A 17,814-nucleotide genomic window follows, 5' to 3' on the forward strand; every position below is an offset into this window, starting at 1 on the left:
AAGCTTTTCAAAAAGGACTAATCGAGAAATTCATTGCCTACCGATGTTAAAAAATTTGGCACTGATTTGTGTAAGAAATCTATTCGACTCGGAAGCCTTAAATTTCTTTCAATAAACTGAATTATTTGTAATCTTCTGCTCGGGAATACCCCGTGGTTTAACCATTACCTACTTTACAGGCACTCGGCATTAAAAGTGTTTTTATGTTAAACTATGTCCGGCATATTGCGTAGAATCATAAACTCGTGAAACGACACTTTACAAAATTTGGTGGAAGTGCGGAACATTCATGCCAGTGGACGCGAAGAAAATGCATTTTGAGAAGATGGATTAAACCTCCTACTCCATGACTTACTACCAATTTGAAATAAATAGTTGAAAGTATTCTCAAATAAAATTTAAGTTTATCAGCATTGCGGAAAAATTAATATTGTTATACTATTTGTACTGTATGGTTTTAGCTTATTGTTTCCTAGCCAGGGGAATGTCCTGGAGTTGTCTCCAATACTTTAGTTGATTAAGCGTGGAGGGAGGAACTTTTGTAGAGGGTAACAAAATGATATCTTCGCGTACAAATTCTTTAACAATTATATTATTTTAATAGCGTCGAATACACTCTAGCTCGAAGCGAAGGAAAGTTTACGATCACCGAACTGGACCATTTTCCATGTAAGGTAATAGCCCCACACAAATCTGCGTGTATCCGCGCGGGTTTAGGACGTGAAGGGTGGCGCAAGTTTTTTTCTAAAAATATATTTTTTTGCTTCAACATGGATCCCACGCTTACGGTCTCCATCCCCGATTATGGCTCTTGGTTTACTTATTTTCAAAATAAAGACTATTCACTAAGCCTCCCTTTCAAAATGAGGTTAAGAGCAACTAACTCGGAAATGGTTTATTTGGATCATGATGTGCACAGGCTAAGGTTTTGAACATCAATGCTATTATCATTTATTCTTCAGCAAGGACTAGTTGGGGTGTGCTTGTTGCTGGGGCAGCTGGTGTTGCTGCTGGTGTTGCTACTATCAGTGCGACACCTGTTGTAGTACCTGTCAGCATTGGTGTAGCAGTGGGTGCAGCATCAGCTGCAGCGGTTTGGACAGGAACGTTTGCAACAGCAAGAGCCTTTCTGAGAGCGCTTAGAAGGCGGAACTCAAGTAGCAACAATAGAGAACAAGAGGATAACCAAAATCAGGACGAGCAGTAAATATCCTAGAGAGCAGTAGCCTTTTCCTGATCGTGTTTCGCAAAGACTTTTCGTGGCGGGTGAAACAAAAACCCGGAAATGGTGTCTGCTCTTGCAGGCTGATTTAAGGTAATCTACTTAAAAAAGAAAGCCTTCCAATATTTATTTACCGTTTAGAAAACGCAGTTTATAAATATTCTAACCAGATACAGTTCAATTTCAATCCGCAGTTTCAAAACCACTTTGTGAAAAATAACCATTTTGAACTATTTAGGAGAAATTAGATGTGAAGATATTTACAAACAAACTTCTTGATGTAATGTCCAAAGATAAAATTAATGTTGTTTATTTTTCTAATTGTGCACTGCATATCAATGGAACCATAGCTGTAAACTATAGACAGCGAGGGTTCATACACTGTTTGTTTCCTAAAATTCCATGACTATTCAAGAACGTATGAGATGCAATCCATTACTTTGGGACGATTTCGCACACTTTCGCACTTTTTTCCATGGGAGCCCGTTTGATCTTTTAAAATATGCAGTTAAGACTATCGTAGTCTGAGACAATGCACAAGCAGACAGATTGAGACAATAATTTTATCATCTTAATAAAAAGATTTAATTCTCCTTGACTTCTTATTTTCCAGGATTTCCGGGTCTGGATTTTAGAATGTTGAAATTCCATGACTTAACAGGATATCCATGACCCGTACGAACTCTGTATAAAAAAAATTAATTCAGAAATTTGTCTTAATTCTTTTTTTTTTTTTTTTTTTAATTTATATAATATTTATTGAAATTTATCATTTAGAGAGCAGTTACTATTTCATTGACAATATTATATATAGGTTAAAATAATAACAATTGATACATTTTGCACAGTTACCCCATTTCTATTTTTAAGCAAATCAAATAATTCAAATAATAATAATAATTCAACTAATTTAACTAAATAAACCAATTAAACCAATTAAACTGAGCAACATCAGATAAAAAAAAAAGAATAGTAGATTAGGCGAATCAGCTTTAAAGACTTTTCACGTAGTTATCAATTTCTTCTCATTTGAATATCCATTTCTTTTCATAAAACTTTTTCTTACTTATTTTTCTTTCAATATTATATTTGATAGCTATCGTGTTCTGAAAACCTTGTATTTTAGGATGTATTTGTGTTCTTCTCTAGTCCCACAAAAACAGTTTTCCAATGATAATAAAGTAATTAAGCAGCATATGTGAAGGGCATGGTGTTGAAAGTATTCCGAATAAGACATTTTCCAAAGTCAGGTGAACCACCTGATTTGACAAGCGGTGCCAATACAATTCAAACTCGTTCCAAAACTGCCTAGCATAAGTGCATTGATAAAGTAGGTGATATAGTGTTTCTCGCTCAGTTTCGCAGAAAGTGCATAATTCGTCAACTCTAAAACCAATTTTGCATAATTTCGCGTTTGTGTAGAGTATATATATTATTGAGAATTTTATACTGAAAGGCCTTAACGTACGATTCGAGTGCAACAGCGTGAGGCAAAATGAAAGATTCTTTCAATAAATCATCTGATATATTAAAATCGCCTTTCCACTTATGAACAATATTAGGTGGCCGTGATTTCTTCGCAACAAATAACGAATAGTAATCTTTCGATTTCTTCTTTTTCACATCAAAAATGCTGTTATTTATCTGAAGCGAAGAAGGCGTTAGTGGGTGGATTTGATCACGCGTATTTTTTAAGAAATCAGGTATTGAGTGTCGAAGGCCCGCCCACTGTAGAATGCTAATTTTTCCAATTTTATTTGAAACGTAACCAAAGGAATCGTTGATATTCAAATCAAGTCGGAGATCACGTATGTAAATAAATCCGGATTCATAGAAATTTTTGTAAAAAATGGGCTTTTTATCTATTCTTATTTCTTTATTATTCCAAATAATATTTGTCCAATTTATGTCAGTAGCGAAACTGTCGCGAAATTGTGACCACCACAGAAGAAGCTCTCGATAAAACTGGGAAGTGAATGTATAATCCTTAACGTCATAGTTACAATTTAAAAAGAACAATCCTCCAACTGTTTTCAATTGGTGTTGTAAGTACCGCTTCCATGTCCCATCGTTTGCGTTGAATATTCGTTTAAGCCATGCCAATCTCAAAGCTTTAACCATGCTTTCTAAATCAATCATTTTTAGTCCACCTTCCCCATAATCATTTATTGTTGACACACGCGTTACTTTATCTGTTCCATTCCATAAGAATTTGAATAGCAATTGATTTAATTGTTTCACCAGCTCATTGGGTGTTGGCAGGAGTGAACATACATAAACAAATTTGGGAATTAGAGAGGATTTTATTATCGTCACTTTACCAAGGATTGAAAGACCTCTGGAAGACCAAATGTTTATCAGTTTTTTAATACTATCCAGTCTTTCGATGAAATTCTTTTCTCTGAGCAGTTTTAGGTCATAAGTGAAGTATACTCCGAGAGCTTTTATTGGTTCCATAGGCCATCTAATTCCAAAAGGTTCTGTTTTATTTTCTTTGGATGCTCCGATCCACATACCCTCAGTTTTTGTGCAATTAATCTTAAGGCCCGAAATGTCCTTGAAAATGTCCAACAATTCAAATAAACTTTTGGCCGAGTTCATATCCGAGAGCATTGCAGTAGTGTCATCCGCGTTTGCAATAGCTTTGTTTCCTCATTCTCGATAGAGATTCCTTTTATCTCCTTATTTTGACGAATGGCAATTGCAAGAGTTTCCACAACTACTATAAAAAGATACGGCGAGAGTGGATCACCTTACCGGACTCCGCGTTCAAGCACAAAATAATTTGAAGCAGTTCCATTATTTATAGTACAGCTCTGTATGTTTTTATAAAAAGTTTTAACCCAGTTAAGAAAGTTAGGTCCGAAATTAAGGGATTCAAGACATTCGAAAAGAAAGTCCCATTCCACGCTATCAAAAGCTTTTTCAAAATCAATAAAAATCATTAGTCCTGAAATATTCTCTTCAACAGTATAATCCTTGAATCTTTTATATCGGCTTTTAAAATTATATATCGTCCCATGGGGTCCACGATTGTATGCTGTATTTTGCAATCAAAACCATTTTTTATCAGAATTGCCACTCCACGTGAATTGGAGCTACCGTGACAGGCAATAAGCTCTCCGCCCCATTCATTTTTCCATTGAACAATTGTTTCAGCAGTGGAATGAGTTTCTTGTAGAAAGGTTATGTCTGCATTGCGCTTTCGGGACCAAGTAAAAATAGTTCTTCTTTTTTTAAAGTTGCTTGTGCCCTTCACATTAAGCGAAATCAACTTAAAAGACATCGTACTTGCGGAACGTAACATTGGGACTACAGAATCCATTAATCAACAGAACAAAAGATGATAGCAGGCAATATAAATACATGCAAATCACAAATGCAAGAAATAAGCAATTTAAAAACAAACGATTCGCCGATGTTGCTCGAACTAAATGTATGATGCTAGTAAACCTAAAGGGGAAAAAAAGATTATATTCAAAACGGAAAAATAGGAGAACGATATAACAAATGCAAATAATAACTAAAATTACTAAAGACCTAACGTGATAGCAAGTAAACAAAAAAGGTTTGACGAGCGATCGAACAAGCATAGTCTAGTAACGGTGTGTTTGCCTCCTGAAAACCGGTCGTGTAATTTAATAAAAAAAAATTGATGATGATTGAATAATGTAGTATATCTAGGTCTGTTCATTTTTCCTTACACCAACGACTTATGAGGTATTAAAGGATATGAGGTAAACAGTCATAGTATAATCAGGTTGCCAGTTCTTCTAATTCCCAAGCCTCACTGATTCTAAGCGGTCTGGAGTCGTCAGTTTTCCGAACAAAAATTTTCCCATCCACAGTCCAAACTCGATTGATCATATAGGCTCTTTTCATTTTTCTTGCCTTAGGCAGAATTTCTTGTCTGTATTGTGTAAGGTTCTCGTTTATGAAGATTCTTCCCTCTGTATCTCCCTGTGTTGACCCGATGATCTCTGTAGTGTTCGCTTCTTTTAAATTAAATCTTCCTTTATAAAATTCTCGTCTCTTCTTGTATGTAGTGAAGCGAACAATTATGGGTTTAATGGCTGGCGACTTTCGGTACAGTCGATGTACAATGTCAATGTCCTCGGTTGTTACATTTACTGACATTCTTTGGCCCGTTTTGATGACAATGTCTTGCAGGTTTTCACCTTCGAATTCTGGAATGCCATGGATTTCGATATTAAATTTACGCGTATATTGCTCTAAGGCATCGTGCTCGTATTCAAGTGTTGGCACTCTCTTTCCCAAATCAAATACTTCGCTATGTAAAGCGTTGTTTGTTGAAACCAGTTTCTCATTTTGCGTTTTGAGTGCATCTACCATTTCAGCGTGAAATTGCATCGAGGTCTTCAAATTTTCCACGTCCTTTCTTAGTTCCTGATTGTCGTTTAATATCGTTGTAACATCAGCTTGTATTTTCATTAATACTTGCCATATTTGGCCGATACTTGGTTCTTCACTCACCGAATGTAACGCTTGTGCCGACATGGTGGCCGGGATGTCACACCTCGTGGCGTCTGTCAAATTGGATTTCTTTGCTGTGGGAGAGTTTTCGTCGCTGGAGGACGCGCTGCTTGCTTCACTCTGTTTCCTTTGTCGGTTACGCTTCTTGTTTGTCATCATATATACTGTTTGCTTTCATTTTTTTTCGGCTTTAAGGAGGCGAAAAGGGCGCTCTACAGCGAAACGCGTCTGTTCGCTGTGACCATCTCGTCCCAGAAATTTGTCTTAATTCTGCTGTATGGAAATTTAGAATTGCCTTTCTCTCTGTTTTGTCGTTGCTGAAATTGTGGTAGTGGCGGATTCTGTTTTGCTTTTTTATAATGAAACCAAGTTTGCTGGTAGTGCTGATTGGTTATGTATTTCTGTTTTGGATGGCAGTTTAAAAATTTCAGCTGCCAATGGAAGAAAAACCGTTCTCGTTTGACAAATAATTATTATAGAAAATCCTGGTTTAGGAGTACTTAGCTAGTAAATCACGCTTAAAGGCCAGTAGTTTCACATTTGTAAATCAAAAACTTGGCGATTTAAGGCTCATTCAAATACCATCTTATTATGATTTTAATTAAAATTGTTTCTTAACTGTGCCTTAACTAGCAGTAACTGTACATACATGTTATACCCTCTTATGAAAACACAGGTTTTTAAAATGAATATAAAATTGCTACATTTGTTTACATATACTGACGCAAAATTGTTCACTAGATATTTTACTCAAGACACCCTTAGAATAACTAAGTGCTGTATCCAATGACCTTTAAAATATTTCCACCTGAGAAAAATGTAGGTGGCCCTTAGCGAGGTAAAGGTGTAGGGGGTCATTTCTTGTCATAGTTAAATAGGTTTCAGAGAAATACAATCACCGTTTATTTGCTGCTGCTTTTTATCACTGGGAACTTATAAAAATTGCTCAAACCTAAGTAAAAGGTTCGTGACGTAAGTTTTCAGTAATATGAAAGACACGATGTAAATAAATTAATTAGAACTTTTCGTAATTTTAGATTTTTAGCATACTTGTCAGTCTGTAATAAATATACAATAATATTGTCTGATGTAGTTTTATTTACTTGAAAATATGACCCCCTAATTCAATAACCTTTTTCCTCCATTTAATACAGCTGTATTTTTGCGCAGTTTATAACTACTCCGGAAACGCAGATATTAGCAAGGGAAGTTGGAATTCAAAAAGAAAATTGGGGGTAACCACGCATTTTCAGAAATTATTAAGCAATAATAATTCTAAGAAGCGTTAAATACGTGGTTATCGTTCATTTTCATTGTGGATTTCAAAACCACCGTGTCCATTTGTTTAAGAACGATGCTTATTAATAAAGAGGTATTTCTGTACAGTTTGTTACTATGTGGGAAAAGCAGTAACCACGCATTTTTTAGAGATAATAAAGCAACAATAATTCTAAAAAGCGCTAAAATACAAAGCAGAATACGGCATTTTTTTCTCAAATTGAAGATTAATTATCTCTGAAAAATGCATGGTTACCCCCAATTTTCTTTATGGATACCAATAGCACTTACTAAGTTCTGCACTCCCCATAGGAAACCCGGGTTTCTCGAGATGCGCAGAACGTATGCGCAGTAACAAAACTAGGCACCGTCCTTACGACTTCCTTTTCCCGCATACCCATTAACCGCGCAAAATTTCTTTGAATTAGCAAGCATCTTCCTTTAGAAATCAGAGTATATCCGCGGACCATTTCGAGATGCGCAGAACGTATGCGCAGTAGCTAAAGGAGGCACATGTGACTGACTCGTTCATCTGTAAGACAGGTGGACTTGGTTTGGCTCTTTTCTTTAATGGCCTGTAGCCGGCTTGATTACATGAACCACACGTCGAGGGTGCATAATGATGATAATCGAATCATTTATTAATTCTGTTGCTATGTCTTACAGGGTAGGGTAGATGTTCTCAAAGCAGCTTCATAGATTTCTGAGGGAAGTTTTGCACAAACCGCAAAATATACAAAGAATTGTTGCAGCTTTTACCAAAAATCCGGATTTTCAACTTTTTACCATCACCCAGCAAATTCTTTCAGATAACGCATCTTAGAACCTCCACTATAAGTGGCAATGTGATTTATTTATACATTGTATAGAAAGTGTTTCATACACTTTAGCGTGCAAAAACAGACGTATTTCCGGCTGTCGCTTCTCTCCGCCGGCGGAGAGAAGGGACAGCCGGCGCAAATGCGTCTGCGTTAGCAGGCTACATCTACTTGGGTTTAAATTGACACACCCTTTTTACCACTCAGGGTTGAGATCAGCTACGGTCGGATTCTGCCAGGCCGGGTGCCTGACTCTTAAAGACGAATTTGTCCTGAATGCTTGTTTTCTCAGAAAATAAAGTTGTTCATAAATTTCTTGTCACAGTGGGCTGAGCACCCAAAAGGTTGACTTGGCACTGGCGAATCAAGAACATCACGAGGTTGGGGGGGAGGGAGCGGCTTATGATTAAAAAAAAGTGAAGACTTTGAAGCTTGGTTTCTCACCAAATTACATAAATGACGAAGGGGCAATTTTGGTGAATTTTCTATCAAAGTGGGTGTCCAAAACGTCGTTTTGGCACTGGCAGATCAAGAATAACAGGTAAGGTGCCCCCCCCCCGTTGATATCTGACTATAGAGGACTCAATGCATGGGATCAGTAGTACATTCAGACTCCAGTAATCTTGTCACGCCAAATGACCTTATCAACTCTGTTGATAAAACCATACATTTGTTTCCACTCCCCCCGGACGCAGCACTACGGGTTCTTTATCTATCCGGTATATATTGCGTGAACGGGAGTGAAGCAAACTGGATGGTGAAAAAGAAGTCCCCGTTTTCAGATGAGATTAAAAAGCTTCACTTTCATACAGAAATTAGGTTAATTGATATTTACTACTAAAATTATTTAGCGGTAACAATCAATAGTCGTCATGACATGATCAGTTTAAGGCCTGGGGTTGAAGGGTGTTCAGAAAATATGAATAATCCCTATATCTTCGGCTTGGCAGCTTAGAACAGAAGGAAATTTTCCCTGAATATACAACTCGATGTTTTCCTTTGCCTTAACGCATACGTTTGATCACACGACTCATCACGTGATCAAGAAATTTGAAAGTAGGGGATTTTCTTTATCTAGACAAGTAAATAAGCGTTTCCGATGTAGATTTAAAATATTGGACATTCTACTTTTAGAATGACTGTCCTCGAGTTTTTAAATTGGAGTGATAAACAATCAAGGAGTGAATTTTAGATGGAGAAATGACCTTTGTCCTGACAATTATTTTAATTTTTATATATATCATTTCAAACGTGAGGGACTAGAGATGTTTAATCTTTATTGATTTGATGTTTTCTCTTAGAACCGTTGCCTACCTGTCAAATCTTTGCGTGTCACATGATCTCTAACGCTACTTATTGTGTTTAGAAACGTTACCGATGATAAGACTTTTCTATCTGCCAAATTTTAGTTCATTGTCATAAACCATTTTTCCTGTTTAAAAGCCCTTAATTCGGGCCTAAACTGCTTGAATATGTCAGGTAAACGGGGGCAAGTTGTGACGCATCAGTCAGAAAAAACAATTGGACCTGGTTTGCAGCAGAACATGACCTTCTTTAGTAAGTGGTCCAAAGAGGACACTGAATAGTCAAGGAGTATCAACTTGTTAGCCCGACGAATAAAGAAACTGGGATATTAAGAAATCATGTGCAAAAGGTGAAAAAAAATGGCTTGCCCATCTGAAAAAAAGTTGGCTTCTCAGCCTTCATATATACTCAGCTGAAGATGAGTGTTCATGCCTTCCTAGAGCGCGCGAGGATAACATTCTATGAAAGTTCAGAAGAGAATTCTGTCACGACACCGAAATAAAAAATTCACATTTGTGGATATTCTTCTTAAGAGCATTCTGGGGGCATTTGCGACCGAAAGTTAAGGCTTTGAAAGACAGAAAAAGAATTTTTTTAAAACGATTGATTGCATAATACCATTCAAAAGACGGTTACAAAACCTTTTTAAATATACAAGAAAAAAGGAATACCGCAGGCCCCTCCCCCCCCCCCCCCCCCTCCTTCCTCCCTGTTGGTCTCCTTGAAATACGAAATACTTACAACTGAAATGAATCAGTGATACCAGGGGTAAAGTTTATTCACTGCTAAACCGACAGTCCTACTTTCCAGTACTGCAAACAAGACAATCTTTGCCACAGTCCCCAGCGATAGAGCTGAATTTGGTGTTTCCGCCCGAGCTGGAATTATTTGGAGGCAGGACATGGCAAAGTCCCTTATGATAGTGTAGGCGGTTCGGGAAAGAGTATAGCACTAGCCAGATGAAAATGTCAAGAGGCTAAAGGACTAATATTCAAGATACAAGTGATGGCTGCCATAAACAGTGTGCAAGTCTATACATGACTGAGTAACTTCATGCTACTGCGGTCGACATCCTTCTGCAGAAATATCGACAAGAATCAGCAACGGCTGCAGACAGCTGCGGGTGGATGAAATTCACAGTTCATGAACACGATCTCAGTAACCTCACAACTCTCAGTAGACTCAGTGCCTCAAGTCGTCTTGTTATGCACCGAAAGAGTGACCGACGAGCGTTTGACTGGACTCCCACAAAAACGGACTATGAGAAAGTCGTCGACTCTCAGTAGCCAGTGGTGAGTGGATTGCCTCCAATTACTGGTAGAAGAAAACTTTTGAATGCAGAGGTCCACACAACGCAGGAATTAAACTTGCTGGTAATTTTGCCGGATCTCTCTTGTGAAAGACCTCGTGCCAGGCGTCACTTGAACGTGAAAATGCAAAACTGAATGCAAGGCTGGCACTACGGCAAAGGGCAGATTTTATAGTGGCCAATATTTGATCATGAAGATAAATCCAACACCCCAGTCCCCTTCACGATCACTTATAACCCAGCACTACCTAATATTCAAGAAATACTTCACAAGAAACAGTGTGCTGTAATAAGTAATTACGGGGGATCTTACAAAAGCTCTACTGAGCTCGCTAAAGATCTCCTCGCTTGATATAATAATTGAGTTTTGTGAAAACCTTTAAATGCATGATGTAAAGAATGTAAGGAAAAAAATAAAGATTATTATTAGTTATGAAATTGACTCAAAGTAGTGTCATTGAACGTGACCAACGATTTGGCAACTTTTTGTAAGATTTTATTTACGAGAGAGGACACAGAAAGTATACCTAAAACGATGATTTAAAGTATTGAGCAAAAAAAGTCCTACCTTTTCCGTGTGAAAAACTGATAATATTTCTCGGTGTTGTTTTCGTGACGGGCAAACACTGAAAATGCCGCAGTGAAAGTAACTCCACCTTGACCTGAGGAACCGGAAGTCGGGTCCAGACTATTCCGCGCGCTCTCATGCATGTTTTCAGGTCGAGTTGTCTTCCCCGTGTGATGATTCATTCGAACTTGAAGACCTTGAAGAATCATTTGATGACTAGACAATATCGGGTAAGTCTTATTTGAACACACGTATCCTCGGCCTCTTTGGCAGCTATTCCTACTGAAGTATTGCGAATTTTAAACCTTTTGCCAGTCCAGTTAACGTTTACAAAGTTGACAACAAAATGCTTCTAAAATCGAGCGCTTCCAAGGCTTAAGAAGTCAGAAAAATGACGATGACAAAAAACGACAAAATTGTCAAGAAATCGATACAAAATCTCGCAGGCGCTTCTCTTCTCTTCTTTCTCCTTCCCGTGGTCCCTCGCGCTTCGTCACCAAGCACTCGCGTTTCACGCTCGACTTTGACCAAAATGCGAAACGAAGCGCCCGAGGAGGAGGCTGTCACTTCCATATTTGGAAACGAAAACGAAACAAAACTCTTCTTCAGCAAGCATTCCGTGAAGCAGAAAGCGAGGAAGGTATTCTCCGGTTTCAGTTCTGCTTTCTCGCGTAAAGACATAATTAACTCGAACTTTCGCTTTTTGTTATTGCAGTCAGGTGTAGAACCTTTTTACCGGCTAAGATTGCCAATACTGTAGCGAGTGAACCAACCAACTGGAGCTAAGCTGTGGGTATGCCACGTTCTTGGATTTGAAAAGCTGATTGTTTGGCGAATTTTGTCGAAGGTAAGCGCACGACAAAGTTGATTACGATGCATTTCATCGATTGTAGAAGCTAGAGCTGAGGAAATTGTCTTCGTTGGTAATCTGATTGGGTAGTCATCTGATGAAAATGTAAAGGTAAATGTATTCTTCACTTCACGGTAATTGTGTTCTGTCTTTTAGTTTGCATAATTTCCCGTATAATGGCTTAAGGAGGCCTCGTAAGGGTTTTTTCATTGTTTTAGTCTCTGTGAAATGATAAAAGGTTACAAAAATTGTATCTGATCATGTGGAAAACATACGTATCGTTGGTTTATCACCAGATTTGATAACTCAAGGTAAATTTGCCCCCGTAAAGAGATTCGAGTGCTCAGTGACGTTTTTGGCGATCGTTTCAATAGCGCTCACGGGGCTAACTAAAGCATCTAACGCTCAAAAAACGTCAGCACTCTGTTTATCATGAACCAAACATTAATTTTTACTCCCCAATGACGCACCGCATGCAGTTTGTTTAGGAACTAAACCCTTTTAATGTCCATTTGTTATAAACACCTGGCTTATGAACGCCATAATTTTTACCTAGCAATAAAACAAAAAGTAAACACCAGTAATATTGGAGTGCGTTCGATTCCTTATGGTGGACCCTTCCCGGTTCATTTTAATTCGTTTTAAGGTTTTTTTGTTTTAACTCAGTATGCAGCTTTTCTTTATTTCAATAATCATCATCTTCACAGAATATTTGAAGTTTACTTTCCAAATTAATAACCACAGTTCTCCTGCTGCTAACCCAGGCCCAGCCTGAATAAAAGCAAAGTTGTTGGGAAACAAGTCTTAATTTTGAGGGTGGACAAAAGATCTGGAGCACGAGGGATTATTTTACAGGATTTTACTATTTCGCCCTAAAGCTACAAGATTGGAAGCGAACCCGAGTCCGTTACGGATCTGACAGAGGAAAATTGTAATTAATTATTCATAACGTAACATCTGCAAAATATTTTCGTAACGTTTTTTAATGATTAAGAAACGTACTTTAATAAAAGACAGTATACTTTGTATTTCTACTTGTTACCACTATTTACTAGCAACTAGAAAGGTATTTTTTTAATACTTTACAGGAAAACCTCGCTGCTAAGGAGCTTTAAACATTTTGAATGTTGAGATCTAATATGCCATTTTCATGATGGCGTCATTTTATTACAACTACCAGAATTCATTTCGTTTTCCTTTTCAAATTCAAATTTTGTAATCCCGGTGGACAGCAAAGAACAATAGCTCTAATTAGCATGAGAAAATAAACACCAGAAGGATTCTGGTGGTTGTATTAAAATGACGCCATAGTGAAAATGTCCTATTAGCATATTGAAAGCCTTGATTTCAAATGCTTGTGTATGAGCATAATAATCTAACCCGTAGGTAAAAGTGCTACCGTAGACGATCGACTAGTTATTTGTAATCGTACTTTTTACGAGCTACTAAAAAAGGTATATACCGCTACTATGAAGCGATAAACATTTTGAATGTTGAGAACTAATTAGCATATTGAAAACCTTGTTCTCAGACACAATTATAAAAATCTATTGTCAAAACCTCATGAGTTTATAGAGATGGAAATGCTCCGGTAGCACGGTATACTATTGATTCTTACTTGATACTAGAAATATAATTTTTACATTCTACGGAAAATTCCGCTGCTACGAAGCGATAAACATTTTCAATGTTGAGATCTAATTAGCCTAATAATTATTATTGAATCCTTGATCCCAGACACCCATTAGTGCGGGTCAAGGAAAATAATTTATTATAGAAACCTCATGAATTTAAAGAGCTGAAAATGCTACCGTGTTGTTCGTCGCAAATCATGCCGTACATGTTCGTCGAATAATGAAAGAACGAAGCCTCTGAACTTGACTTGTGAGACGAACACATTCAGTGCTGGACACTTTATACAAACTCCATCGAGTTTAGTTTCTGTTTTACTGAGGCTCAATAACTCACCTCTTCTCTGATGCAACGCCACGGCATACTCGTTTTTCAAATGCGACATGGCTGAGAACATAACGTCAAACGGCGGCCGCTTGAAAGAAGTATCCAGCCAGAAATTAAAGAATTTCCAATAACATTATGTTTAATCCAAAGGTGAACTAACTTGCCAAACGCAGACTTTTGCCTTGAAACACGATCGTTTACCGTTTCATTTTTGAAAGTTTGACGTCATAGGATCATACTTGAACGCGAGACAAATTTGCTTCTGCCGATTACAGAGACTACAAAATATCTCGATGTTTCTGGTTTACAGAAACAGGTAACCCAAACACGTGCCATAGATTAACCAACGCAACACAAGATTAGGCTTGCACCATACAAAGGACCTCAAAATGTCAATTTTTGTGATTAATTGCCTCAAAATCTAAGTCGGTGACCCGCTGTTTTTATTGCTTGTTAAAAATCACCGAGAATTCTTAAACTCCTTTGGAAAAATGACAAAAAGTTACCCTGTAGAAGTTGTGTAACTATTAACAAAAAGGCATCTGTTCACTTACAAAAACTTCTACTTTATAACTTTCTCCCAAAGGTTTCTATTTGAAGTTGGATAATGAATACTTCAGTGTTGCAAACATGAAAAAAAAATGAAGTTAGTTGTCACTCAGTAAAATGCTCTTTCTCTTTAAAGGCAAGGTTTTTCAGTCGCGGCGATGAGAGTCCATTGCGAAATGTATAATATTTTTTTTTTTTCCGTACCGTTGCGAGAATCACTAAAAAAATGATATATATTCGGTTCTGTTGGCCACAAATCGGTGATTCAAACGGTAAAATGTTCCCTCTTTAAGGTTTTTTTTTTTTTTTCCAACGTTTCTATTTAGTGCCGATTAAATTCAGTTTATTTCTCTGCAGGAAAAGTTTTGTTTTTTTAGCACACACCGAGAGTCCAAAATGCATTGCGAAATGTTTGTTGTCTTCTGTAACTTCAACAACAGCAGCAACAACATAACTTTATCACATTACTAGTGTACCGGAACAGCAGCGAAATCTACTGTGGGGAAGGAAGAGAGTTTTGATAGGGCTATAGGCCTTTTGCAACAATTTGCCATGTGATCAGTTACTGTAAAAGATGTAGCTGTAGCTAAAAGATTTCCAGAAATGGAAAGAGCAGGTTTAAATAAAAAAGAACACCAATTTTTCAGACCAGTACCATACAGAGGCGAGATTTTGTAACAGTTTTAAGCCTTGCCAAATTATAATGTTTTGTGTAGAGGTGGAAAGGCCTTGCCTTTCAAATAAAATTCCTATCCTTATTAGTTTCATGTGGGGGCAATATTACTGCATTTGAAAATTTACAAGGATTTGTAAGGAAAAGCAGTGAAGCGTGGACCCTTCTTCCCATACAAATCCTTCTTAATTGAAGCAGCAAATAGAATTTACCCTTTTCAGATAAAACCCTGAAAATTTGCTTTCTAGTTAATTTCTATGTGTTTCTGTAGAGAACTGGAACTAGTTACTAAGTTTACCGAAAAGGACTGGCACTTGCCTGAAGAGAGAATTGGAGGGAATGTAAAACTACTGATCGCTGTAGAGCGAATAAAACAGTTCTTTGTTGGATTTTTGTCGCTTCATGGGCGTTTAGGCCTAACAAATTTGGCGACCCCGCCAGGACAGTGACTCGACGAAAATGAAACACCGAAGGAACCGCTTGTGGCGACCGATTGTGGCATGTTCTTGAAGTTTGTTGTTGTACTCGCTACGACCACGTGGTTCAGTTTACCGCCATTGACGAATGAAGAAACCGTGTTGATTAATAAGTAAAATGGCAGAGGAACTTCAATTGGAAGTACAGTCCCGAATTTACGCCACAGATTGGAGCTCGCTGGAACGAATTGCCAAATTTTTTAAGGTCGAACACGAAGACAAGTCGAAACTCGCTTAGTGATTCCAAACCTCCCACATTATCAAAGGAAGATCCGGTTTATAAACTGTTGTCAAGTAGCGCTTTGCGCAGACAGTTTAAGGTTAATGGACAGATTGGAGAGCCCGAGCAAAAGGATAAAATCAGTTTCTCATCGCTACCACGTTAAATTCAAACTGGGTTGGCACAAGGTTATTCTGAGCATGAAATTGTTGATGGTGTTATTCGTTCTATCACACCTGGATTAGTACTTAGGAGCTATCTCGAAACTTTTAAAGATTTGACATTGAATCGATTAAAGAAAATCCTCCGTAGCCACTGTGGTGTAAAGAACACATCAGAGCTCTATCAAGCCCTATCATCAATATGTCAAGTCCCTAAGGAATCACCCCCAGACAATTTTGATGAATGCTTTGGATCTCAGGCAGCAAATCGTGTTTGCATGTAGTGACGAGGATGATGACACATGTCTCCAGTATGACCCTGTGCACATACAACATCTTTTCCTTCGATCGGTAGAAACTGGTTTGAAGGACGAAAGCATTCGGGCTAAGATCCGCCTATTCCTAAAGGATCCAAGCGTAACAGAGGAGGTGTTGATACAACAGATGAGAGTGGCAGCTTCAGCAGAGAAAGAAAGAGACAAGAAGCTGAAAAATAACAGCAAATCTAAATCCCCAGCAGCATCAGTAGCTTCAGTATCTGATTCATCAAAGGAAAAGAAAGTACCCAAGGAAAGCCTCCCGCAGAGCGACTTTTTAGCAGCTATTAATGCAATTAAATCAGACGTTGAGGCATTGAGAGGAGAAGTTAGAAAGAGAGACAGCACCAACAGTATATCTTTTGGAAAAGGGCCCAGAAGACCGCCTCTGTGTTCAGGTTGTCTTGAAAACAAGAAAGAATATTGCAATCACTGCTTCAAGTGTGGCAGCGATTCTCATTTTGCAAGAGGGTGCCGGAAGTCGTTAAACGGGAGACGGCTGTTTGCCCGAGACAACAAGCAGTCGTAAATCCATCAAAGTCTCACCAATGTAATCATTGCTGTAAGAGAGGAGGAGAGCATGAGCAACTTCAGAGATGCAGCCAGTGACAGAGTGTGTGTTATTGTTCTGTGGAATGTCAAGGAGCGCACTGGAAGGACCACAGATTGTTATAACAGGCGATTGGTCATTTAAGTAGCCGTGACTCGAAAGAGTTCGGAGACCCCACTTGTGTGAGTCACTTAACTCCCAGAGAGCATGCGAAAGTCATTGGCCTTGTTGGTAAGAAGTGTATAGTAAAGTGCCTACTCAATGATTGTGAGTTTGAATTATTATGGGACACTGGTGCCCAAGTATCGATAATTTCATTGGAAGCAATTCAGCAGCATCTAGGGAGCATAGGCATCAGACAGTTGTCAGAACTCCTTGACACGAACTTGAATTTGACAGAGGTGAATGGGACCAAGATCCCTTATTTTGGGTGGGTGGAAGTCAGACTAAGGTTAATACCTTCTAGTAGAGACAGCAATCAAGAGGAAATGATAGTAGGAGTTCTTCAAGCTGTTAAATCAGTTACGGCAGCAAATGTAAAGCTAAGTGAGGAAAGGAAAGCAACCAGGGTACCTGTAGCCACGAATCTCTTGAGGAGAATCAAGATCAGGGAGCTCTAAAGAAGACTTTCCCCAGCCAGCAGAACAAAGTCAGTGAAAACCCTCTCCCAGCAGTTGATCTCAGTGGTTTGGACCAAGGGAAGAGTTTGAGTCATTTGCATGATCTGAAGAAGATATCGGTTGCATACCTGGCCTAGAGATGGAAATCAATCTGAGTGATCACTATCCAGTCCAAAACAAGTACACATCAGTTCCGAGACCGCTGTACCCGGAGGTGAAACAGTACATTGAGGACCTGATGAACCAGAATTTCATTGCTGAATCCAAATCACCATATTCGTCTCCAGTTGTTTGTGTCCGCAAGAAGGATGGGACCCTAAGGCTGTGCATTGATTATAGAGAACTAAATCGTAGGACAGTTGCTGATAGACATCCTATCCCAAGAGTCCAAGAAACCCTGGACAGTGTGGGTGGGAACACCTGGTTCAGCGTACTAGATCAGGGT

General features: G+C 38.3%; 3 protein-coding genes across 3 annotated transcripts in view; all 3 read left to right on the forward strand.

The window, feature by feature from the left end:
• LOC146449927 (uncharacterized) overlaps nt 1-1,336 on the forward strand; it is a 92,922-nt gene extending 91,586 nt beyond the window's left edge. The window contains exon 5 of the mRNA XM_085100977.1: nt 963-1,336. Coding sequence (XP_084957103.1) covers nt 963-1,207 — 245 coding nt within the window. The 3' untranslated portion in view covers nt 1,208-1,336. The remainder of the gene's footprint in view (nt 1-962) is intronic.
• Nucleotides 1-6,801, forward strand: part of LOC146449933 (uncharacterized) — a 54,291-nt gene extending 47,490 nt beyond the window's left edge. The window contains exon 5 of the mRNA XM_085100965.1: nt 6,555-6,801. The gene's annotated coding sequence lies outside the window, so the exon portion shown is untranslated. The remainder of the gene's footprint in view (nt 1-6,554) is intronic.
• Nucleotides 6,802-11,542: 4,741 nt separating this feature from the next.
• The window catches only part of LOC146449936 (uncharacterized), a 39,351-nt gene continuing 33,079 nt past the window's right edge, over nt 11,543-17,814 (forward strand). The window contains exons 1-2 of the mRNA XM_085100978.1: nt 11,543-11,634; nt 11,710-11,841. The gene's annotated coding sequence lies outside the window, so the exon portion shown is untranslated. The remainder of the gene's footprint in view (nt 11,635-11,709; nt 11,842-17,814) is intronic.

This window comes from Pavona decussata, unplaced genomic scaffold (assembly GCF_977016875.1).
Source record: "Pavona decussata unplaced genomic scaffold, jaPavDecu1.1 SCAFFOLD_549, whole genome shotgun sequence".
NCBI classification, from domain to species: Eukaryota; Metazoa; Cnidaria; class Anthozoa; order Scleractinia; family Agariciidae; genus Pavona; species Pavona decussata.